This window comes from Eriocheir sinensis, chromosome 9 (genome assembly GCF_024679095.1).
Source record: "Eriocheir sinensis breed Jianghai 21 chromosome 9, ASM2467909v1, whole genome shotgun sequence".
NCBI lineage: Eukaryota > Metazoa > Arthropoda > Malacostraca > Decapoda > Varunidae > Eriocheir > Eriocheir sinensis.
In genome coordinates this window covers 14,349,420-14,372,898 of record NC_066517.1, presented here as the reverse complement: position 1 = coordinate 14,372,898, position 23,479 = coordinate 14,349,420, and the positions used below count along the sequence as shown (strand labels likewise).

The window sequence follows — 23,479 nt, the reverse complement described above, 5'->3', positions numbered from 1 at the left end:
TATTTTTAGTTATTTTTAGTTGTATAAGCTGTTAGTTCCTCCCTAAAAGCTGTATTAATCTACACTGTGTGTGTAATAATAGGCCAGTGCATTAAGAAACACATATAAGTTCTTTCCTTTGTTCTGTGTGACAGGGGACTTGTATGATGAGGAGGACGTGCTGGACTGGCTCACGGCACCTGAGAACATGGAGTTGAATGATGCCATTGAGAAGGTGAACAGAAAGATGTTTGAAAGGCTTCGCCAGACAACTGACTACCTCGCTGTCTTCTTTTGTGAGTCAGATCGTTACATGTGTTTCCATTCTTGCTCAGAGTGAACTTCATTATACATATCTATCAGTGTGTGCCTTTACCTGTTCTGATGCCTGCTCTTTAAAGTTACTTGTTTTCATCTCTACTTGCATGTGCCCAGACTCAGAGGTGGGGTGCAAGCAGTGCCAGAAAGTGTTAGCTGAGCTGGAGAACATTGATGATGAGGCTGATGCTAATGGTATCGACTTTGTGAAAATTGATGATGCTCAGCTGGCCAAGGATGTGGGCGTGTACGCTCTTCCCGCCATTGTCTTCTACCGCTCCGGGAGCGAGGAGCCCATCATCTATGCTGGTGTGTATAGAGATACTCAACTTATTAATGACCTTATATGAATTTTACCTAATAGTCCTGGTTTGCTCTGTCAGGATCAGTATACAGTTGTTAGACTTGCAGTACTGTAAATATATATTCTACTTCACATGGAAAATTAGAAAGTTGTTACTAGAATTGCATCTGTGGTGTATGACCATCTGTGAGTGGGACATTAAGAGAAGTCAAAGATACTTTTCTATTTATATTGAAGGATCAGAGGACTTCAGGAAGAATAAACACGTCTCTCCAGTAACTGGGGTGGGAGGGCTGTTTGTGATTATGTATATACACTCAACCATTGTCATTAAATCATTAATATTCATATATTTATAAGACAGGAAGGTAAAGAGCCTCAAGAGAATTAGAAGATAGACATTAGAGGTCATTCAACTTCACACTACATATTTTTTTCCATTACTGGCTTGAATAAAGTATATTCATAGCTCTGTAATACTGAGAATTCATAATCACCTGAAATATTGCTAGACTGAACTTTTAAAGTGGTGTTGAAACTGTCTTCAGTATGAATTATCAAGGTGTTTAAATTCAGTAACATAACCACAGCTATGAATTACTGTGCGTGCTAATATCAAAACAATAAGAAATTTGACCTTCAAGTAGCTGACTTACAGAACAAACGAGAAATTCAGTCATACTTTTGTATACATTTACTGAAAAAGCAACACAAAATACATACTGGCAATCCATCTATGTGTCACTCTGAGTCAGTTTTATTATTACTATCACTAATAATACTAGAATGAAAAGTATTTTCTTAAATTTTACTTTAAAACTGATTTTTTTCCTTAGAATTTGAGAAGTACAAGGCAAGCAAACATACTATTAGCAAATGCCTTTTTTATGTAGAATGTTAATAACATCGTGTCTCTTTTGTACCCTCGGTGAATGAATGAATGCGTGGCCGGCGCTGCTCAGGTGGTAGGTTGTCATGGCATTCCCTCCTGAGTCCCCCCCACCCCGGCAGCCCCTGGCAGCCCTCACCCTTGTCTCTCACCCCTCCCACTCTCTTGTAATCTAGTGAATGTCAGCATGTCTGAGGTTTGAGGTGTAGATTGTCGGGAAGGTATTTTAGTGTTGTGGTTGGTACTGTTATCTCATTGGCATGTTCTCTTTCTCCTTTAAAATGTTTTTCCAGAAGGTGTAATATTAAACATTAAAGGTGTCCCTATAAGGTACTCCATGTCCCCTCCTTTATGGTTTTGTAGGTTAAGATTATTTAATAATTCAAGAATGTGCTCATATCATATGTTTATACTAATGTGAATCTTAATAGAAATGTGTAATTACTCATAATTTTGTTTTTTGATGTGATAACTACTATTAATACAGTAATAATACTTGTTGTTCCTTCCCAATTTGATATATTCTTAAGTATTGGAGATCCCTTTGTTCATATTAATCAAGGCACACCACTGTTTGTTCCAGCATCCTCTCATCTATGTTACTAAGTTGTTTCTTCTGCACCAAGTGTGACCGTTCCCGGAAGTTCTGCCATTCCTAATATCGTTAAGTAAAACATTATCCCCAAGCACCCAGCCGTGTGTGGCTCACCCATCCCCAGCTTTCCCGCACAGAATGTACCCCTGTTGTTTTAGTGAGCCCTTGAGTTCATGGAGCATAAGGTTTGCAAATTTAAGTTTATTGGTAAGACAAAATATAGCACATCGATCTAGGTTGCCGATTAAAAATTAAAGTTTTGCTTTCGAGCCAGACTGCATCTGTTGTTGGCCATGTACTTGATGGAATCTCCATGCACCACCCAACCTGCTCTGATGTTTTTTCACTCTTTTTTGCTCTTTGTGCTTGGCTATTATTTTTGCATTTTGTTATGGCCTCCATGGCTTGGCAAGATGCTAAGTGTTGGAGATAACAATGAAATCCTACCTGTTTATATATGACTTGAGTGCAGACTTGGTAGGAAAAGGAAGAAATATTTTGTTAATACTGAATTTAGAATTGGTGACATGACTGAGAGTGGCATTCAAATATGTCTGAGAGGTGGAAAAAGGGTGACCAAATTGTGACTTAGTGGGACTCAAGAACTAATTAGAAATTTTCTCATATTCAATTTTTGATTTTACAAAACTTAATAAGTGTAACAATAATTTCATGGTACCACTTAGATGTGAAACTCAAGGGCTCACCATACTCTTATCCTTTTCTCTGTGTCCCTTTCTTTTCCTGCATTCTTGCCCTTTCCCTCCCAACAATGCACTCCCGCCCTCACTTTGAGTCTGACTGCAGGGGACATGAAAAACGAGGAGAACCTTCTGTCGTGGCTGCTGACGGAGAAGGACCCGACAGCCGACTTTATCGAGGACATGTCCGGGGAAGCTCTCCAGCGTGTGATCCGGGATGCTGATGCCATTGCCGTCTACTTCTGTAAGTGTGTCCGTCTCTTCTTGCTATTTAGTTTCTCATTTCTGATCAAATTATTTAATCTCCGGCATAAAAGTGCATTATGCTGTTTTAAGTTTCCTATATGTTTAAGCCAAAAAGTAAGCTAGATTGATATACAAGTAAATATATTTCTAATGCTTATTCTGCACTCATGTAAACCAAAAGTGACTTGATGCTTATGTAAAATAAATACAGTAATATGATGCAGTTTTCAAGGTTGCTAGTTGTGTTTGGATACTTTAGAGGCTATATGATTTATAACCTGAGATGCTGTTCTTTCTTGATGGTAATTAAATGCATAAGTAATTTACAGAGAAAAATGATAATGGAAAAATATTAGTCAAAGGAAATGGATTCTGTATGAGAAGGTGGAACCATAGTCTGTTCAAACAAAGTGTTCTTCAGTCACCAAGGCGATGTTTTGGCATTGGGCAGGGCTCTCCTGATTGGCTACATTCCTCTGTGGCTTTCACAGGGATTGTCTGTCAATCAAATATGCTCTCGTCCTGCGTGTTTCTATCTCATTTACCTTTGCTTGGATATGGTTGACACTTTTAGACTCAACAGTGCCTGTAGAATTTACAAATGTTTGTCAAAAAGCTCATTATGATATTAAGAATGATTATTGCACCTATTACTAACCCTCCTAACATACGAGTTATATAGTAATGGAGAAGAAAACTGTTCTGGGGGGGAATAATCCAGGGTGTTTGGGTTGTCCTCATGGGAGCTGTTAAGTAATGTAAACCTGGCTGGCTGTGTCCATAGACTTTTACATTTGCCTATTTAATGCGCTGTCTGCATCACAGATTGTTCTTGATCTGGTGGAAATCTTGCTGAAAACCTTGTGCTGATTAGTGTGTTGGTGCTAAATGTGGCCCAAGATTTCCTGAGACTTTATGTTGTTAACTGGCTCCAAATAGCTGCGATAATGTTACATAGTAAGCTTCAATGATCTTTTATTACTAGATATGATGATTTCGAGGACAAATGATGGTCCTACTACTACTACTACTACTACTACTACTACTACTACTACTACTACTACTACTACTACTACTACTACTACTACTCAGTGGTGGGCAGCACCGCTAACTGAAAAGTTAGCTTTGCTAACTGGTAATCCACTAACTGTAAAGTTAGCTTCACTTACGCTAAACTGCTAAACTGATAAAGAAATTACATAGTGGAAGCTAACGCTAACCGCTAACTGCTTACTTTTTTGTATGGATTTAGCTTCAATTTAGTATTTTGGATCTAAAACCATTAAAAACAGACCTAGTTACCTGAAATTTCAATATATTGTAGTTTAGACATAGATCTTTCCAGAGAGGTATAGTATGCCAAACAGGGGTCTTACATAGCCCAGTCAGTCACCGAACTGACAAAAATTAAATAACAACAACGTATGCCAAAATCAGATGATGATAAAGGTGTACACATACATCAAATTCTTGTAATTAAATCCCGAGTTCAAAGAGTTGGAAATAGAAGATGCATTACCCTAAAATAGTAAAAAGTTTCCCTCATAATTGTCCAATTCCCCAACTTTAATGCATAATTTACCCAAAAGTGGAAGCCCTGGAATTATTGCACCATGTGGCTCCACTGGTGCTGTGTCTGCCCACAACGGACAAGAACAAACCTGTATAATTTTTTTAGTGGAGTTAGAGTCAGGGGAGGAGGAATTACATTTAGCGGAAGCTAATTGGTCTACTAACTGTTTCCAAAGTTAGCGAAAATGCTAATCAGCTAACAAAAAAGTTAGCTTCGCTAATTAGCAGTTAGCAGATTAGCAAAAGTGTGCCCACCACTGCTACTACTACTAGCCTGACAGATGCTCCTTAGGTGCCAGAGGAACACGTACTTCTTTTGAACAGACTATAACACTGCACCAGTAGATATAAGATTAAAAAAGTTCATAGTTTTCCTTTCACCGTCAGATCTGTAGTGGATATTTGATGTGGTATGTGTGTTTTTAAAAGCTATTTCAGTGTTTATTACAACAGCAAGAACTATTACCAGTTGTCTACATACCTTGTTTGATTTTTATTTCTTTCCAGCAAGCATGAAATTGATATTTGGTTTGTCAATCATGCATTTGTCTTCCATGTTTCATATTTAAAAAATCGTTGTCCTGTCTTGTCTTCTGTTGAGTGAATGTAACAAAGGCATTAAACTCTTTAAGAACATGTTACACTAAATGATCGTTCTTCGTGAATTCATGAGTTGTTTTGATACACTCAGCCAAGGCAGTTATTTCTTGATGTCTTGAGCCCCAGCGTTCAGTACTGACATGCTTCCGTCATCCCTGTTTCCACTTTCCCCTGACCCATGAAGATGACTTATCTGGCTGCCCTGACCAAAACGCAGAGGAGAAAAAGAAGAAGAAGAAAAAGAAGAATGAAACGGCTTCTGTTGAAACAAGTGATAAATAGTTTTTTTTATTTGCTGCGTTTTTCCCTCCCCCCCTAGAATCTCCCTCCCGTAACTTGCACACACACAGCCAGTGACCGCATTATTCACACCCATACTGCAAGAGGGACCCGCGCTCCCGCTTACTTCTCGTCCTGGGAACTCAGATCTTCCAAGCCTTGACAGTGTGTTGGCAGGGCAGAGCGCTGGCCACACCTGTCAGATCTAAGTTCTCTAATCCACTGACTCAAAGGACATGAAGTAGAACTATTGTTTACTTTATAATTGGAAGTTCATATATCAGCATTGAATTAACACTGTACTGGCTAATACTACACATGACTGTCTCTCCCTCCTTTTCTCTCCTGTATGTACGCATGTTTAGCCCACAGTTTTCTCGTGCTGTATGTAGGTGCGGTGGAGTTTTTTGCTGGATTAACACATGAGAGGACACACATGGCAGTTTATCTCAGTTCTGCAGTTAGTCAGAGTAGTTTCTAACATTGAAGGTGCTCATGCTAATCAAACTATAGGAAAGCAAAGATGTAGAATGTAGATAGTGTTGAAGAGTAGCAGTATTCTTGTTGGTGAATACAGTTACCACCCATTCTGATGTCTGTTATCAGTGAATTTCATGGTCTTATGTCAGAGATTATTATGCATTTTCTAAGGACAGTCCTCTCTTAGTCACGTCAGATAGTATGTGAAGTCCACCTGATGCTCCTCCTTTGGCATGAAGATTTCTATCCCCACTTTCAGCTTTGAAAGATTCATATATCCATATTACCTTTTAACTGTCCCAGGAATAACATGAAAATAACAAAGTCAATGTCTTTCACTTAGCAATTGTCATGGAGATACTGTTCAATTAACATTTAGAGAAAAACTCAGTGTGTGTTTGGAGCTACTATTTAATGTGATATTAATGAAAATGCTCAATCTGTGTTGACAGGTAGTGTTCATCTGTTTACTGTTATAAGCATGAGTCTGAAGGCCAATTACTACCAGGTAATAATCTCTTGGCACATTCCTCTTCCAGACAGGGATGACTCGAGCTGTGCCACGTGCCTGCAGGTCCTGGAGGAGCTTGAAAACATTGATGATGACACGGACAGGATTGGTGTAAGCTTTGTCAAGACTCAGGACCTCAAGGTTGCTGAGCGGTATGGTGTCACCAGCGTTCCAGCACTCCTCTACTTTGAACATCAAGTCCCCACCGTGTATGAAGGTACTTATATCTAGTAATATTTCCATAGCTGATACATTTGCCCACAAATGAAAAAAGATTGTAGTTTGATAAGTACAGTGCCTTATTTTATGTCCTATTTCATATATTTGGGCTTTAGAAAGAAAATTGTGATATATTTTGGACCTCACATTGGTTTGCATTAGTGCATGATGTCTTTTATTCTCAAGTACATTTTTTAAGAACAGCTTCAACAAACTGCCTCTCCCTCTTTATATTTCATATTCATCCATCTGAGCTGGTAATGTGGTTTTCAGGGGACCTTTTGGCGGAAGAGGACGTGCTCCAGTGGCTCACCTTACAGAAGACGGAAGACACCATTGAGACCGTGAACAGGAACATGCTGGAGGTGATGCTGGAGGACACACAGTACCTTGCTGTCTTCTTCTGTAAGTCTTGTTGCCCCGGACATGTTTGTGTTTGCCTTCATAGGAACACCAGGACTTTGTGAAGCAAGAAGACTGCAGTAGTCCATTCATCCTGCCAAAGATAGCTTTTACAGACTTACCACCAGTCAGAAAAATGATTTACATGCCACTTTTGAGTCTCAGTTAGTGTCTGATTTTCTTCTGTAAGGTGTATCATCAGTACTTATGATTGTTATTGTCACTTACTACATATTAGCATTATTTTAGATCACTTGTGGACATTTCTCAATATACTGTTTTTATATCACAGAATCTTGGTAGCTACTGTTCTCATTTATTTTAATACTTTTGTAGATAACCTCATTTTACTCTGTAGCATTTAACATTGGCTCTTTATTCAAATGGTGTCCTAATTCCTCATGAGCAATCACTAATTTTATCACTGAATTATATGATCAGTAGTATATGTCTCATTCTCTCACCACCACTGCCGCCACCTCCACTACTGTGCCACACCACCACCACCCTCGGCAGACAAGCCAAACTGTCGAGCATGCGAGACGGTGCTGGCAGAGCTGGAGAACATTGATGACGAGTGTGATGTGTATGGCATCCACATGGTGAAGATCCAGGATGCTCAGCTGGCCAAGCGGTACGGCATCAAGACCCTTCCGGCCCTCATCTACTTCAGGAACGGCAACCCACTCATCTTTGACGGTCAGTTAATTTTCTTGTCCTCTTCTTTTTGTTATTGTTACTTTAGATAGGTGAGCTGCAGTACTATTAAACTTTGCAATACTTTCACTACCAATCTTCAGTGTAATAATTAATGTTATTCCTTGCTCTTTAGAATGCCACGTACAGTGTTAGTTAGTAAATTTATTTTTTCATTATGCATTAATTATATCTTTTCAGAGTTTCAGGTTTACTGACACATGATACATGCAAACTGTTTTACATGGAGTTTTCACATAGATACTGCATAGTTTATGTTACCAACATACTTTGTTGCTTACATGTTTGTGGATGGTCAATTAATATGAATCAAGCTTTTTAGTAAGTTTTGTGATGTATCATTCTGCCTTGCATAGTAAGATGTGATGTATGCAAATTAGGTGATATGATTGATATTTATCATTAAGCTAAAACAAAATTAGGCAGAATTGAAAAGTTGAATTTTTTATTCTCAATGATATCTTTACTTGCATGAAGCATGCAACTGTAAAGAATGACAGTCTAGAAAATCTATTCTCTCATGATATAGATTAAAAAAAATAATGAAATTATTGTAGCCACGGCAGCAGCACCATTAATGATCTATGTACATATCTTGTACCACAGTCGAAAACATTCCCTTTCTATTGACTGCTGACCCGAGACATGGAATTTTAAAAATACGCATGTCTTCATTCCACTGCATGTTGTACGAGGCGAGTACAGGGGACAGAGTTCCTGTGATACGGCAAGTGGAGGTCTCAGTCTGGACAACCTCTTAAGGATTTAAATCTCCATGACTCATCAAAAGGATTATGTAGGATTCTTGACTCTCATCCTGCCTTTGCATGAAGTGGATCACTGAAGATGGTGATGAGGACATAATGTTGCCTGTTTCTTGTATCTGTAAAGCTATAGGTACATTAAGTACTTTCCCCCCCTTGGATAGCATGCATGAATATGATGAGAAACAGTAATGACTCAGATGATCTATCTATTGCACAAAATGGTCAGCTAACAAGTCATCTCATGCTCACTGCCCTGACCTGCAATACTGCCTCTCCAGATGATCTCACCCAAGTGCGTGCCGGTGTCGTCGAGTGGTTAGTTGATGATGATAGTCGTAAATTGGAAGCTGACATTGAGGACGTTAATGTCAGAATGTTTGACGCAATTCTTGGAAAGAGTCATCACGTTGCAGCGTTTTTCCTGAGTAAGAGCAGTATGCATTCAGCCACTCCTGCACTCGTGTTTTTGGAGGTGGTGCTTTGCTACATGATGACCAAAATGAAATTGGTCACTGGCCGTGTAACAATTTATACCTTTATCTTTGTTGAGTGCTTGTGTGTCCCAGAGCAAGTTTTTGAATACTCCTTTTGACTAAAAATTGTGTAAGCCCATCCCTCCTCATCCCTTGTTCATTAGTTTTCCCCAGTGTCCAGTCGCATATGTAAAAGTCTTCATATATGTGGCGTATCCTTTACAATTCCAGCCCTTCTTATGTAATCTTGCATTGGCTGGTGACTGAGGCAGCTGTTATAGAGGTGTTTCTGTGGAGGAACACCCTGGCATGTGGCATATCATAACTAGTGAGCTCATTTTTGTTGATATTCACTTATGGGAGAAAGTATGACAACAAAGATAATGCCCTAACTTGGTCATGCTGAATGCTAGGATGTCTTATTTGGGTGAGATTCCTATATTCCAGCTGCTTCAGGACACAGTTCATGCACCTCACATCCAAGGTTTGGTTTTGGGTACAGAAAGGCAGCCAAAACAAGGTGAACTGAGGGATTCACCTGTAAACTGGGATGAGTTTTTACCTGATTTAAGTGATGACACACATGCCCCTTCCACCATGTCCACAGGTGACCTCAGTGTGGAGTCAAGTGTCTACGAGTGGCTAGTTGATGATGACAATCGGGAGTTACAGGGAGCACTGGAGGAGGTCAATAGGCACATGTTGAACCGATTAATTGAGAACAATCCCTTTGTGGCTGCTGTGTTTATAAGTAAGCGAGCAAAGAGCCACCTGGTGTGTGGTGACGCTCTGACTAAAACATTTTGCGGGCAACTACATCCTTCTGCACTATGAACTCTACTGTAGCCCAAGTAATATTAGAAAAATTCTTGAGAATTTATCTAACCGTTTCTGCTACTGAGTTCAAAGTTAAATTTGTGGCATGCTGTACACTGGTGGTGACGTGGTGTTGTGTGGTGGATGCCATTGTCTTACCCTGGTTTACACCTTTTTTTCTGGTTTATTTTCTTGTTTTGCTGCATAAAACACCCCCTGAAAGACCTGTTAGGTTTAAAGCAAACCTAATGTAAGTGGGAAAGTTTGCATCACACTTGGGTGGGTATTGGGGCTCCCTGCACTTGAAGGGTTTTGTTCACCACCCACTGTTTTGGGAGAGTTCCCCCTACACCCTCCTCCTTTATTTTATTTTTTTGGCCCTCCTGCGTGCACCTCCCCAAGCATGACATCCCTGCCCGACTCCCGCCCCTGACAGCCACTTCCCGTTTTCTCATTCAGGTGAAATAAAGGATGGGAAATTTCTCTTGGATTGGTTGAGTGATGATGAGAATCGTGAGTTAGTTGATGAAATTGAACACGTTAATCCTGCAATGCTGGACCAACTTGTTGCACAGTCAACCTATTTGGCCGCCTTATTTTGTGAGTACTTCCTCGAGACAAACATGACTTTTAAATAATTGTTTTTTCATTGTTGCCATTCATAAGCCGCTTTAATAAGTCGATTAAGACGGCTTCGCATTTTCCTGAGTTGTACAATTTCGTGCTTCCTGTCCTTTATACATATAAAAAGCAAACCAGCTTTGGCTCATCATAGAACTTGCGTGCATGTCTGTCTATTGGTTTGCATGACGGTAGTGTCGAGACACTTAGTGTCAAACTATGTACAGAGCCTTTCTCCATTTCCCCAGTAAGCTGTGGGGTTTTCTTTATTTTTTTATTTTGTTAATTTTACCCGCCACACTTTTTTTTACCTGCTCTCCACAGTCTACATCTCCTTTCAGTTGAAACTAGACATTATGTTGGCTAGCCACTAAACACATTAAAATGACCTTACCCATGCTAAATCCAGCAAAACAACCCTTCATCAGTGCCACACTACAACAACAGGCTGGTGGGGGAGCATCATGCCATCATTGTTTTGACGGGTGACTCATTCTGCCACATAGGAGATATGCAGAACGAGGGTAGTGTGCTGGAATGGCTGAAAGATGATGATAACCGTGATTTGGACGGAGAGATCGAGGCTGTTAATGGTAGAATGCTAAAGAAACTCATGGACGAGTCCCCATTCATGGCTGTGTTCTTCTGTAAGTAATTTCCTCTGCTCATACATCTTGCACATGGCCTCTTGCTATATGCTGAGTCCCTCCTGGTAGTTTGCTGAGACGCTAGACTTGACTTGTGGCATGACCGGACGCCAAGCTGGCCTGGGCATGTGATACAGTAGGTCAGGTCAGCCTAGGGCAACACCACAGAGTACATTGTTCTTGCTGCTGTGCTTTCATTCTTGGGTGCTGCCCAGACCTTCCCTCTTTGTCTGTGGATGAATGTATGCAAGTGGCAAGTGTATGTGCACGTGTGATTCATTAACGTGTGTATGTATATCTCCGGACAGCTGTTACATGAATGTGTTGTGGGAGCTGTGTTGTTCTGATAGGGCGGTCAACACAGCTGCTTGGATCCATTTGTTAGTTGTTTACCTCTGAGGACAAAAATTGCTTGGAAATACAGTGGCAATTTTTAATTTTGCAAATTGATTTTAATTCCAATTACATCCCAAGTACGTATATTTGTTTATGATTTTATATATATATATATATATATATATATATATATATATATATATATATATATATATATATATATATATATATATATATATATATATATATATATATATATATATAAATACTATGGAATATAATTGGGATTAAAACTCTTGAGTTTCCCCTTTAAATTAATATATGAAAATTTGAGTATCCCTTGCTGTTCAACCTGATTCCTGACAACCCTCCCATGGGTTAATCTTATGTCAACCCAAACTGAACAGCAACTATACACTAGACAGTGAAGTGTGAGGTAGCTTGTTGGCAATAAACTGCTGAAATTTGGCATAATAACCCACCGAGCCAAAATGTTCTGATGAACCGAGAGAAAGATTTAAACTCAGCCAGTCATATCCTTGCTTTTTCGCACCAGCCTGTCTTGCCTGTACCACCTGTAGTGGACAACATTGTGCCTCCTTGGTCCTAGCAACAATTGGTGACTATCTTCCACCTAGCACAAGAGTATCAACATTGCTGAACAATGATGATAGGAGTCATAAGCATCCCATGGCGGATAGCTTAGTGGAAAAACTTGTTTCCCTTCATAATATTTTTTCTAGAGGAATTTTTTCATCACCTGAATGTTTTCTATTGATTTGTAATGATACCTGGTCCCTGCTTGTTATTCTTATCTTTCTTTTTTCTTTAGTTGATTGATTTGTATGATTTCCCTTCCTTTTCCTTTTTTTATATTTTTAGATGAACCCAAAAATCCCTGAGAATGCCCAGCCTCCTTGTGGTGCACGGAAGTAGTTCTGACTTGTTTAAGTGAAGGGAACAGGACACTTCTGCATCCTTCCAGAAACTTTCACTCTGTGCTCTCAGTGTAATGTTCAACAATTTATCCACATTAATTTTTTTTTAAATTTTAGAGTTGACACTTCTTAATATTCATTTTAGATATTTGCTGTTCCCTGTTTTCTTATTAATTAAGAAACAGTAATATAGTGCTCACATTTCCCTTCTGTCAACTCTTGAAAGGAGACACAACCTTCCTGATGGAGCTGTTCTCTCTTCAGTGCATCATTGTAATGACAAATGTACTTTTCCTTTGATAGCCTTATTTTTTGTTTATTATGAACATCACCATGTTTATTCTTACACTATTACTCTGCTTAATTTTCCTAAGTTTAAGAGACTCATAAAAGACAAATGACCAGTTAATTAACCCAGCTGCTGAGTAGATAGCTTGGTGTGAAAGTTTTTTTTTTCATTACTCTTTATTCATGTTGACTTGACATGGGTCCCTGAACCTCCAGAACTCTGGCCAGCCCAGGCACATAGCCCTGCCGTGTGTCTGGGTGCTGTGTGCCTCTTGAGACAAGGACATGATGGTCACTGGGTGGAAAAAAGTGGGAGGTTGGGCTTTTTTGTCAAGTTGACCTGAATAAGCTCTAAATGCATGTGTAGATGTATCAGTATTTATATAAACTTGCATGAATTACATGCCTAGTAGTAATAATATTAACACTAACTACTTATAATAATAATGATGATATATATATATATATATATATATATCTATATATATATATATATATATATATATATATATATATATATATATATATATATATGTATATATATATGCATGGCATATATGAATATATGCATATATATATACACACACACACACACACACACACACACAGTGAATTTTTAAAGTCTTTTCAAGTACATAGTATTTAACTATAGCTCTGAGTTGCAGTGTGCTTGCATGGTTTTGGACATAATTTCTTAGATTATCTTAATACAGTAAAAGTTTTAAAGGCTGGTTCTGATACAGAGTAGAAACTTTGACAGTACTTCTCATTTTTTTCTCTACAAATAATTTGACTCAAGAATTGGTAAACATTTCTTCCTCAAAATATTTTAAATTTATCAGATATTTCCTCCCCCACTCCCAAATCTCTCCTCCATAGTGATTGCCATATAGTGAACATTGTCCTTCATCCTTTTTTTCCCTTTGCCCTTTCCTCCTACCTTGATAGCAATATTCAGTATATTAATAATATTTTTCTTTTCTCTCCTCTCCTTCCAACTCTTCCACTCCACTGTGTGCTCATCATCCATTTCCTCCTGCTCATCAAACCTTTCCCCCTCCCCCTCCTTCTCCTCCCTGGAAGATGAGGATGACTGCTCTGACTGTGAGCAGGTTCTTCGTGAGCTGGAGAACATCGATGAGGAGGTGGACATGTTTGGTGAGTCACCATCATCATTTTTCTTTTGTATTCTCATCACTGATAGCCCCTGACTGTCATCATTATCACTATCCTCTGTATCAATCATTCATCATTATCATCCCCCACTCAACAGGGAGGAGTAAAGAAATGACTCAAAAATGTAAAAGAAAAAAGTTAATATTCATCCTGTATTGGTAGGTAGGTAAAGTTGGGGGCATATGCTGTAGCAGTGCGTGGCCTCGGTGCTCATCTCCGTAACATTGGGCCTTGAGCCTGTGGCGGGAGGGAGCCCATTACCCCGGGACACAGGGCCAGTGTGACATCCAGATTACCACAGTTTACCTCGCCCAGGTTTCCCCAGGTACCCATTTATCGACCAGCCTGAGAGGGAGGATGAACAGCTGGGTGAGCTACACACTGACTGCCCGGGCTGGGACTCGAACCCGGGCCTGCGGAGTAGTAGCCAGGCACGCTGACCACTAGACCATGGAGGAATGTATTGTTCAGTAACATATAAATCACTTTAGATGGGAATCATAATAAACTTTTGACATTTAGGGTAATTGTGATAAATCATCATATTTCTTAGTAAGCCATTTTTCTTATCTCATAGCAAAGCATTTATCAAATGGCATTGATTTTGAATAATCGTTGAATACTTTATTAAGGTAAACATTCATATGCATACACACTTCCAGATAGCTTGAGATTCTCTTTATTTGGATGAATAATGGTTTCATAAAGTTTGGCAGCAAATTTGTTTCTACTTTAAAGTTGCCTACAATTGTTACTTTGGTACCAAATAAGCAGAAAATCATATTTTTTATTCTATCACTTGTGTCTAATTGTTATTTGCTAATGGAAACTTTTCTGATGAGCCAGAATGACCTTTTTTCTCCAGGGATTGACTTTGTGAAGATCAATGACCCAGACGCGGCGCATCGCTTCAACATCATTCAAACTCCTGCCCTCGTCTACTTCAGAAAGAAAGTTCCTCTCGTGTACGACGGTGAGTGAGGGAAAAGCAGCGGGCATCAGTCTCTGCTGCGCCATTGGTGTTTGTGTCTAGGGAATATATTTTAATGTGATTTTGTGTAGAAATGATGAACCTGAAAAATTGCTTATTTATTTATGGAATATTGTCTGTGTGTGTGTGTATATATATATATATATATATATATATATATATATATATATAAATATATATATATATATATATATATATATATATATATATATATATATATATATATATATATATATATATATATATATATATATATATATATATATATATATATATATATATATATATATATATATATATATATATATATATATATATATATATATATATATATATATATATATATATATATATATATATATATATATATATATATATATATATATATATATATATATATATATATATATATATATATATATACTACATTTTCTTCAAAGTTATTATTTTCATAATTTTAAGGGAGCCATTGGATTTATGCATGAAATATGCACCAGGAATATAGTCTGTCATTTTAGGATATTGAGTACAAATATAAAGGTCCATCAATCCATCACATAACTTTGGTAAATTTGGTGTTGTACCGTTCGTTCGGTAATTAATGAACAACACACATGTAAAACTCAGCACTGAGGCTTGGCTTTGTCCAGGTGACCTTCTTGATGAGGAGAAGGTGTTCCAGTGGCTCACCTCGCAGGACGTGTTTGAGATCAAGGATGAGATTGAGGAAGTGAATCGGAAAATGTTGGAGAAGCTGCTTGATGAGAATGACTTCGTGGCTGTCTACTTCTGTGAGTCCATGTTGCGCTCTTGTAGTTTGCTTTAGAAGTAATCATAAGGTACCTTTTTTTGGCCTATTACTCTCAAGTTTAGACCTTTGCTTTTCATTAACTGCTCATTATTTTTTCGTTTTTTGCTAGATAATTTTTTAGTGCAAAGTATGTTTTATCTTCAATAAATTTTTTTTCTTCTTTATCTGTGCATCTTATTGTATTCTTCAGATGATGATACCGCCAAGTGTGATGAAGTCTTGGTGGAGCTGGAGAAGATTGACGACGAGACAGACGACCTCGATATTACCTTCGTCAAGATCCGGGACACACGCTACGCCAAGAAGTATGGCATCCAGAAGCTGCCGGCTCTTGTCTACTTCAGGAGGAGGTTCCCCAGTATATACAGAGGTTAGTGGAGGAGGGAGAGTTGGCTGGGGGGCATGGTGAAGTGGAAGAAGGATTGTGTTGTTCAAAGTAGTGTTGACATTTCCGGCATGATAAGAATTCAGAGCTTCAAGTATGAAGAGTATTATTTTGTGAACATTTTGAGAGTGGCGCAGATGGGATTTCGTTGTGGTAGTATGATAGTAGTGCATCAGTTGTGTTTATTGTGAAGTACCCATGAATTCAGAGTGTGATGAGACTGATAAATGTACAGTGTGGTTGAGGTGTAACATGAAAAGGACTGAGAGTACTGGAGTTATGAAAGAAGGAAAGGCACGGACATAAGAAGGGAGAAACTTTGCTGCCATTGCCACTCATATGGGAACATCTATAAGTAACATGTGTCAAAAAGACTGACATGATGAGGTTTAGCAGTCATAAGAGTAGGATAAGTGCACCTAAGTTGATGTTCATGATGGTTCTTTGTTTACTTTTCAGGAGATCTTATGGTGGAAGAGGAGGTTCTGGACTGGCTTCAGAAGAACAGATTTAAGCATCCAGAACTGAACCTTTTCATGTACGCCACGGGGGCCATCACCCTCGCCTTCATCCTGTACACACTCTTCCTCATCTTCTGCTTCAGGACTCCACCGCATCAGAAAGCAGCGTGATCGACTCCATTTCACACCAAGGTCTTACAGAAGATATTGACTTATGTAATGTAGTGCTGTTAAGCAGTAAAATATCACACAATTACTTGAAAATAGAATCTATAATTCATAAATAAAAATTGCATTACATAGAAAAATTCTCTTATGAGAAATAATAAATAAGATCAATTAGATGGTGAACAAAGTAAAGCAAGCAAAATAAAGTAATGAAGCAAAGAAGTTAAAAACTATTTCATCTCTCAGCAGATAAGGAAACTTTGTTGATCCATGTCCACCATACATGGAATCTACTTGTTAATGAATTTAATTTGCTCTCATTTATTGAGGAAATATACTTATGGATATTGATTTTACTTGGGACTCTCTACTATACGAGTAAATGGTTTGGTTTACATTTATTAAGTTACCAAAATTAGATCAACATATATATTTTTGGATTTATATTATTCTGCTTTCAGTGACTTAAGCTACAATGTGATAGCTTGTTTTAGGTTGTCTTAGATCACATGATAAGCTTGGATATATATACCTGTGCATTCCTTCAAGGTCATGAAGCAATGTAGTATTTAATACCAACCTTTTTAGTCAAGATAACTTGAGTAGAAAATGTGTACTTTCACTTCAGACACTGAGAGACTTTCATGTTTGTCAGCTCAGAGGTTACTCAGCAGCCCTCACAGAATATCCATTGCTAGTACAGGGAAGTATATGGATCACTGTGAGGACAGTTCATGTACTTGTAAAATCCTACATTTTCCTATTTTAATATTCAATAAATGAACAGTTTAGTTGCAAGTACAATGGCAAAACAAATAATGAGGCATACTTTATTGGATTAAGATTAAGTACATTTGACCTGCTAGAGAATGGATGCCAGGACAAGATATATCTGTTAACAATGGCTTCCAGGTGTAAAATATTTTGTGGCTATGTAAGTCTTTGGACCATGAGGCTGTGATGATGTTTTTTGAGTGGCAACCAAGAGCAGCTGGTGGCAACGCTGGAGAGAGAAGTCTGCCAAGAAGAGACATAGAGTAGTGGCTGAAGAGGAGCTGTGCTAAATTTTGCAGCTTTTAAGTAACCAAGTGCCATGATTTCAATGTGGAGTTTTTAACGTAACAACTTAAGTAACACTGAGAAAAAGTCATAGGTGGCGCTATCTTTGCTAATGTTATCAGAAGTTCCATATCGTATCGAGTTTATATGTTAAGTCATACTTGTACTCTTATGTCCATGTCTGTCTGCTGTCCTTGTCCTGACTTGTTCTCGACTGTCTTGTTGTCCTGACTTATCTTTTACTCTCTAGAGGAAATGGAGAATTAGTTTGTTTACTTATATGAAAAGAAAGAATTAGTGGCACTTTCCATTTCTGATAGAAAATGGAAAATTAGATGTACAGTCTGGTCCTAAGTTATACCTGTCTTTAACCTATTGTTTTAAGTATTACCAAGATCTATTAATATGTTGCTTGCACACCACCCTGCTAACAGTATGAGGTTCGTTTCAGGAAAATGGATTTGTTTCTTGAAAGCTGTTTCTTCTATGAATATGTATCTCAAAACCCACTGACTCCCTGCCTACCCTGCCTACCCTGCCTCCCCTGCCTGCCCTGCACACCCTGCCACCTGTCCTGAGTCTCTCCCGCTGTATGTACTTGTTCTGCTGCCTGTTCTGCTTGTTCTGCTGCCTGTCTGTCCTGCTGCCTGTACTCACCCTGCTGTGCCTGTCCCTCCTGTCCCCCTGGATGCCCTCACACAAAGCCAGACTTGTCAAGGTAACATTGTCAAAACTTTATGTAAATTATGAGATTCATGTACAATAAACAACCATTTATACAATTTCTTTTTATATCATCACTGCCTACAGAACAATACAATATTCATTTACTAAATATGTACAACTCTTATAGCTACTTAGGCATTTACATCGTAATTACAATAGAACAAATATAGTTCAGTGAGGAATAAGTATTTGAGTTAGTATCAGTAACTGCTTGTGATCTGTTTTAGCCTTGCATTGGTATTGCCTATATGATATGGTAAACAGGACTCAGAAATGGAGTGCAGAGATGTATTTCTTCCTAAACCTTGTATCTATATTCATGATAACAAAATTTTTCTTCATTCTATAACATTTTTTTTCTTCACATTTGAATAAAAACATAATGCATGAAAGCAGTATTTACACATGGCACGGCACTGGGAGGTGGTGACCCCTTGCTCACCACTTGTGTCGTGCAGGCAGCCTTGTGGGAGGCCAAGGTGCTAGTGGTGAAGGGCACTGATAGAGGAGCATGACCCTCTTCTTGCCTTTCTGGATCCTGAGTCAGTCCGGGATCCAGTAAATGTCTATACCACTTGTGGTTATTTAATGTAAATTAGTGTGTGTGCTATTAACTGCTATAACTAGTATGTACAAACATGCAGTATGTCTGGGCATATAAAACTCTACTGTTAAGTATATGTGTCCTTCCTTTGATTATATATCAGGTACTTAAGGGATGCACAGCTGGTTCACTTGGCTGGCCGGGCCACTGCCAGCCACCCAGCCAGCCATGCCACCCAACCAAGGCGGTGACGCAGCTAGCCGTCAGAGTTGCTGCCGTAGAACTGGATCAGCACCACCAGGTACGTCACAACTGTGTTCACAACCTGCAGGGGGAAAAATATATACAAATGTATGTTTTCTGAAGACATGGGGACTAGGAAAGTCTGTCACTGCATGAAACAAAAGGTGACCAAAAGGGACGTACATACATCCCATGATGCAGGAGGCACAGGCTGGGGACTGGCTCCTTCTCAGCTACTTTTTTCTTAAACACTCATTAGAACGGTCACATGGCACTTTGACTTCCTACTATATTGTTGCAGGAAACAGAATCACTGATGATAATGATAGTGATGGTTATAATGATAAATGCATCACAGCATACTTTTTTTTGTAATATTTGAGTTCTTACCGTGGTGGCCATTTCCTTGTTGAGGATGAAGAACCCTCGACCCTCGATCTGTGCGTCCATGCGGGTGATGTGGTCGATCAGGGTTGCCATCTGTTGGGGAGACATTGGTGCTCATGAGTAGCCATCATGTGTGAGCTCATAGTGACATGCTTGTAAATACATGACATGCATTATGTGGGTAGTATAATATTCTTGCAGTACAAAAGATTTTTTTGGAGGACAAGAGAAAACAGAGCAAATATGTATATAAGGTCTTGGATCATGCAGAATATTGTGTGGAAATTCTTAGATACGCATTTTGTTCAGCACCTCATTGTTCTCACTTTGTGGCGAGTGGCAAGCAGTGCAGTGAGTGGCCTACCTGATCCTTGGCTTCCTGGTCCTTCATTGTCCCTTTGAGCATGAGGAGCGGCTCAATCAATGAGTCTTTCTGAAATGGTGTTAAAGAATGTAAGAGTAAAATAACAGATATAGATGATGTACACATGCACACACGCACAGTCATCCATTTAGTTTTTCCTCCCTCAGTCGTCTATTAGTCACATTCCACAGTTAAAGATGAACAGAAGAAACCTTCTGTGGATGGGGGACAAGAAAAAATAGTGTGGAGTGTTGAGTCCCTACTTGAGGGCCACCCAGGAACTGCCTTTTGTCCTCGGGTTGGTGTGTCTGGGTCCTCGAGGCGCCAGAAGCTCGAGTGCCTACACGGGATTGTGTTGTGGGCCTCGGCGGGGCGGGGCCTCGGCCGTGAGGGGGAGGTCAATGAACGTGGTGCTTGGCTGTCTATGGGTTATTTTTTTTATACAATTATGATGCTTGTGTGGCCAATCGATTATGAGGGTGATCCTTGTTGTCCTTATTGATGTATTACAGTCTTGTTCAGCAGTTTTAATTTTTTTTTATTACGTATTTTGTCAGTTTACGAATTGTGGCGCAATTTGTCCCTAGATTTTGGGCCATGAGATACCAGGGAACTAATTTTTACATCAGAGCATGAGGTACATATATACAAACTTTCCACTCACCGAAGTTTACGAGCCATTATTTTGTTATGCACTGCGGCATAAGAAAGTGAGTTTAGAGCTGAAATGTTTAAATAAATCTGTGTGATGTTTTAAAAGAGTTGGAGTGCGAAAGCTTATCCAGTTTAAAGACACAAGGTCAAAGAATGGACGATAAGCAACGACTAATGGGAAGGAAAGTACAGAAGGGACTGCAAGGGCCCGCTGACCTGGGTTTGGATCTGCTCGCTGTAGATGGCGCCGCAGAAGATGGGCGCGATGGCCTGCACGGAGAGGAGGCCGAAGCTCATGGGGAAGTACCAGTCCGTGTAGTCTAGGGTGGAGACGAGGGTCCAGTAGAGGAAGCAGATGAGGGAGATGATGTGGTGCGGGACCATCACCAGCATGAACGGCCCGATGATGGCCTTGAATGCACGGATGAGACGCCGCAGCTCCAGTACGGCCTCCTGCAGCAGGCTGATGTCCCCCGCCGCAATGCACTTCTGTATGGTGGAGGTGCACGTGGACCCGAACCTGGCGCACTCCAGGATGCACTCAAGCTCTTGCCGGATATGGCGGAGGCAGAGCGCGAAGACCTTGGAGGCCATGACCACCCAGAGCACGGGCATGGAGAGCGTGAAGCTGTAGATGATGTACACGTACACGAGGGATATCATCCGCCACACGCCGCCGTTGTGGAGCAGGTTGAAGCGCAGCTCGTTGAGGATGTTCACCACGAAGAAGAGGACGCAAACCACAAACCCGACGTACAGAGGCACCGTCAGCTTGTAGGAGTGCACGCCCATCGTCAGTGTGGGAAACTTCCTCTCGTACATCATCCAGCTGTTGAGGAACATGGCCCACTCCTTGTAGAAGATGAGGGAGAGGACATGCATGGCGATGGCCGACACGCTCATCACCGCCACGATCAGGATCATCACGTAGAGGGTGAGGCTGTTGTCGTCCCCGATGGAGGCCATGAGGCATTCGTAGAAGCAGGGGATGTTGAACCCGACCCCGCATATGACCCACATGGTAAGAAAGGGGGAGAACTTCCACCGACTGTCCGGGTAGCTGTAGGCAACGGGCAGGCACCCCCACACCATACTCCAGCGCTCGATGTGCACGAACGGTGTCGGGTACGTCTTGATGCCGAACCTGTCGAGGCCCAGCGGGATCATGGGCAGATCAGCTAGGGTGGGGCTGTGGGAATACATCATAATAGAGACTGACGCGATGCTGGTGCTGGATGGTCTCACTCCGCTCTCCGTATCTTCAAAAGTCGTTCATATCACTCAACCGCGTTTTGTTAGACGATGCACTTCGCCACCCCATAACAATATCGGGTGTTTGTTACTTCCTTCTTGATCTTCGTGGCTCTAAATATCGCTCAGAGATCACGCACGTGTTGTGATTAACGATAAACCGCCACTCCACAAAAGTCTATCATTGTAGGTTCGTTACTTCACACGGGGCGGCGGGTCAGCAGGCATCCCTTGGCAGCCTGAGGTGAGGGAGGGCCTTAGGAAGCGTGCCTCCGCGTATCGATGTCCATGGCAGCCTCCCGCCCGCCACTCTTGCTGTCTCTCGCGGCACTGACACCGCTCCACCCTCCCTGTCCTTCCCTCCCTCACGCTGACACCCCCCCGCCATACCCTCTCCGCTTCGCCCCTTCCAGCCTCACCCATCTTCCTACCCCGCACCTTTCCCTCCTCCCTCCGTCCCCCCAAACCTCTCTTGCGTCCTCAACCTCTACCAGGATCTCCCTCTCGAGAAAGCCAAAGACAATGACAAGTCTAGAGGATCGAGAATCTTCTTCCTTCTTCCGGACTCACCCCCGCCCCCCTTCCACCAACCAATTCTCACAAGGTCAAACACGCTCACCCCTCCTCCAATCACCCACTTTGCAGCCTCCGTACATGGTTGGAATTATATTAGATTATCGTTTTCTCTTCTTATCTCATTGTCATTACTATTGTTATCATTATCACTATCAATTTTGTGGTTGTTTTAATTTTGAATGCGTAGGAATCCATCCATCGTGTGGCTCAGTGGTAAGGAGCGTGTCTTCCTATCTGTGTGTCTGTGGTTCGAGTTGTATTATTTATTGACTTGTTCTAAGGCGGTGCAGCAGATGAGGTTATAGGCGGCCGTTTGTAGAGGTTGCCCTTTCTCTGTAGGGCTACAAGGTTATCTTTTTTTTATGGTTATTATTGATTATCTTACCTGCTGAGCTTGGTGTGGGGAAAAATAATGGAACCTTTTTTTTTCTGTACGTTTCCTGTACATGTGTCGAGAGACCTCACAGCCGCGTTTAGGGCAGACATTATTGACGTGAAATCGTATGCAGTTGGATGAAGGTTATTAGATGTCGATAACATTATGACTATATACTGTTGTGTCCTTGAGGGCTGTGTGACGCGCCGGGGTGTTGCTGCGCAGGCTGTGTTGCACTTGACGATGCTGAACAGACTGGGAAGGAGGAAGGATTCACTCCGGTAGTGATCCCCCTGGTCCTCCTGCTGGTGCTGTCCCGCTGAAAGTAGCGCAGGGGCGTGGAGGTCACGGGGAGCGTGCCTGGGAAGATACTCAGGGACACTTGCAGACACCATGATAAACGTCGGCGCTGATTAATGGGGACGAGGGCCGCACACCTGCCATTACGAGCACCCGTGATCCATATGCATGACTCACCTGCCGTTATTTCACTCATAATGGCGCAAGTTTAATATTCATACACAGCACACACAAACATATGGAAGTGTCTCAGCGTGTTAATGCCTCGCCTCCGTGTGATGTTACTAAGTTACTCAGACTGATAAGACA

The 23,479-nt window shown here is 40.6% G+C and overlaps 2 protein-coding genes across 6 annotated transcripts in view; one reads left to right on the top strand and one right to left on the bottom strand.

The window, feature by feature from the left end:
• LOC126995938 (uncharacterized) overlaps positions 1 to 18,531 on the top strand; it is an 85,382-nt gene extending 66,851 nt beyond the window's left edge. For 2 of the 5 annotated variants that reach the window (XM_050855843.1, XM_050855844.1), the window contains 13 exons: positions 135 to 275; positions 415 to 606; positions 2,893 to 3,030; positions 5,389 to 5,475; positions 6,503 to 6,691; positions 6,967 to 7,098; positions 7,612 to 7,794; positions 8,858 to 9,004; positions 13,782 to 13,856; positions 14,740 to 14,847; positions 15,516 to 15,656; positions 15,867 to 16,046; positions 16,521 to 18,531. In XM_050855843.1, the coding sequence (XP_050711800.1) occupies positions 135 to 275; positions 415 to 606; positions 2,893 to 3,030; positions 5,389 to 5,475; positions 6,503 to 6,691; positions 6,967 to 7,098; positions 7,612 to 7,794; positions 8,858 to 9,004; positions 13,782 to 13,856; positions 14,740 to 14,847; positions 15,516 to 15,656; positions 15,867 to 16,046; positions 16,521 to 16,693 (1,886 nt within the window). In that variant the 3' untranslated portion in view covers positions 16,694 to 18,531. Of the gene's footprint in view, positions 1 to 134; positions 276 to 414; positions 610 to 2,892; positions 3,031 to 5,388; positions 5,476 to 6,502; positions 6,692 to 6,966; positions 7,099 to 7,611; positions 7,795 to 8,857; positions 9,005 to 9,659; positions 9,804 to 10,995; positions 11,137 to 13,781; positions 13,857 to 14,739; positions 14,848 to 15,515; positions 15,657 to 15,866; positions 16,047 to 16,520 lie in introns of all 5 variants that reach the window. The other 3 variants (XM_050855842.1, XM_050855845.1, XM_050855846.1) reach the window with 3 other exon arrangements.
• Positions 18,532 to 18,673: 142 nt separating this feature from the next.
• On the bottom strand, positions 18,674 to 22,549 carry LOC126995939 (uncharacterized). Its single transcript, XM_050855848.1, has 4 exons — positions 20,884 to 22,549; positions 20,014 to 20,082; positions 19,653 to 19,742; positions 18,674 to 19,344 (listed from the first exon to the last, which is right to left on the bottom strand). Exons 1-4 carry the CDS (start codon positions 21,871 to 21,873, stop codon positions 19,276 to 19,278), a joined length of 1,218 nt encoding a protein of 405 aa, XP_050711805.1. The 5' UTR covers positions 21,874 to 22,549; the 3' UTR covers positions 18,674 to 19,275.
• Between the last annotated feature and the right edge of the window lie 930 nt (positions 22,550 to 23,479).

Bases quoted from the DNA above. Each gene is read 5' to 3' on its own strand.
- LOC126995939 (XM_050855848.1), bottom strand. From the start codon at position 21,873: ATGATGTATTCCCACAGCCCCACCCTAGCTGATCTGCCCATGATCCCG. The intron at 19,743-20,013 runs GTAGGCCACTCA...TCTCCCCAACAG, and splicing joins ACCAGGAAGCCAAGGATCAG to ATGGCAACCCTGATCGACCA. The intron at 19,345-19,652 runs GTAAGAACTCAA...TTCCCCCTGCAG, and splicing joins ACAAGGAAATGGCCACCACG to GTTGTGAACACAGTTGTGAC.